Source organism: Pteropus vampyrus, unplaced genomic scaffold (genome assembly GCF_000151845.1).
Source record: "Pteropus vampyrus isolate Shadow unplaced genomic scaffold, Pvam_2.0 Scaffold7062, whole genome shotgun sequence".
Classification (NCBI taxonomy): domain Eukaryota; kingdom Metazoa; phylum Chordata; class Mammalia; order Chiroptera; family Pteropodidae; genus Pteropus; species Pteropus vampyrus.
Genome location: NW_011895843.1, coordinates 1 through 1,520, shown reverse-complemented (window position 1 = coordinate 1,520; position 1,520 = coordinate 1). Strand labels below are relative to the sequence as shown.

At 44.9% G+C, this 1,520-nt stretch overlaps 1 protein-coding gene and 1 non-coding gene across 2 annotated transcripts in view; one reads left to right on the top strand and one right to left on the bottom strand.

Moving 5' to 3' along the window:
• Positions 1–885, bottom strand: part of LOC105310604 (arf-GAP with dual PH domain-containing protein 2-like) — a gene marked incomplete at its 3' end in the record, with an annotated part of 5,453 nt that extends 4,568 nt beyond the window's left edge. Inside the window, exon 1 of the mRNA XM_011386760.2 lies at positions 679–885. Coding sequence (XP_011385062.2) covers positions 679–882 — 204 coding nt within the window. The remainder of the gene's footprint in view (positions 1–678) is intronic.
• Positions 886–1,380: 495 nt separating this feature from the next.
• Positions 1,381–1,499, top strand: LOC111734818. The gene has a single exon (XR_002778594.1). It is a non-coding gene; the product is annotated as a 5S ribosomal RNA (ribosomal RNA).
• The last annotated feature ends 21 nt before the right edge of the window (positions 1,500–1,520 follow it).

Here is a 1,520-nt window from a genome sequence, read left to right as displayed (position 1 = left end):
TATCAGAGACCTTGGGCACCTCAGCAAAAGTCTTCTTGGTAGCAATTAGCATGGAGAGGTGTCCAGTAGTGTCCAGCAGTCTGAGCTACAGTGGAGAGCCCACCAGGGACTAAGAACCCACTATAGACTGAGAACCAGGGATCTGATTTCCTGAACCCTTAAAAAGTGCTTCTCAAACTTTAATGTGCGTAAAGATCCCCTGGGGATCTGTTAAAATGCAGTTTCTAATTCAGTATGTCCAGGGTGTGCCTGAGACTCTAGTTTTAATAAACTTCCAGGTGATGCTAATGCTGTGGGAACAGGACTACATGTCGAGAAGCAAAGCCCTAGAGTACACCGCTGCCTGAGGTTCTACCCATTCCTCTACCCATTCCTCCAAATTTAGAATCTCTGGCTCTACCTGGATTTGCCATCTGCGGGCACAGTCTCTTCTTCTAACTGGACACCCCTTGGTGGCTATGCACTGTTCAGACCACATCCATAGTACCTGCCAGGTCCCCTTCTCTGATCTCCCTCTGCCTTCCTCATATCTCTGTCTCAGACCGGAAAGCGACAATAGGTTAAGGCAAATAGCAGTAGCAAATCTCAAGAGGCAGCTGAACAAGACAGCAGGTGAGCTGGGCCTGCCGCGTCCTGGGGTGCTGACCTGGAGGTTGTGTGTAATGCCAATGATCTCACCTTGCCACTTTCATGATACACGAACAGGTTCCTGATATGGCCCTCTCTCTTATAGGTGATCTGCAGCCCATGAGGGTTCCCTATCTTCTCTGTCTGGAAGGTAGCATTCAGGTCCTTGATGTTAATGACAGCTTTGGGGCCTTTACTCTGAAAGAGAGGAAATAGATGCTCAAAATACTGAGAGTCAGTAGGGCGACTGTTCATTACCTTTACCAAGGCCTTAATGCAAACAGATAACAAATTAGTAACTTTTCATGGGTTTTAAATGTTCTTGCTCTAATCTTAAGATGCACAGATACTCTACTGCTCTCCTGTAATCATTCAGTCATCCCACCATTCCTATTTAATCAGAATGGCCTCTCTGAGCTGAAAGGGGACTTGGAAAAGCCTGAACTTAGGACTTTTCAAACTCTTTAGCCATAGAACTTTTTCTGAAGCAAATCATCTGTGGAAGCCAAACAAATAAAATAAAACAGATAAAACAATCAGGGAAAAGCAGAGGTGGAGTCCTCAGAGCACTCCTTCCCACACTCTACTCTCTGTTCTCAGGGCTCTGAAACACAGTTCAAGCACTACTTGATGCTGAGAAGGGAAGAGAAAAAGAATGCTTTCCTTCATAATTGATAAGAGAGAAAAATGATACAGACACTGTAGACCTGTGGTATCCATGAACTGCACATGGCTATTAAAATTAAAATTAAAGTCTACAACCATGCCACCCTGAATGTGCCTGATCTCATCTGATCTTGGAAGCTAAGCAGGGTCGGGCCTGGTTAGTACTTGGATGGGAGACCACCTAGGAAGATCAGGTGCTGTAGGCGTTTAAAAAAAATAAAAATAAA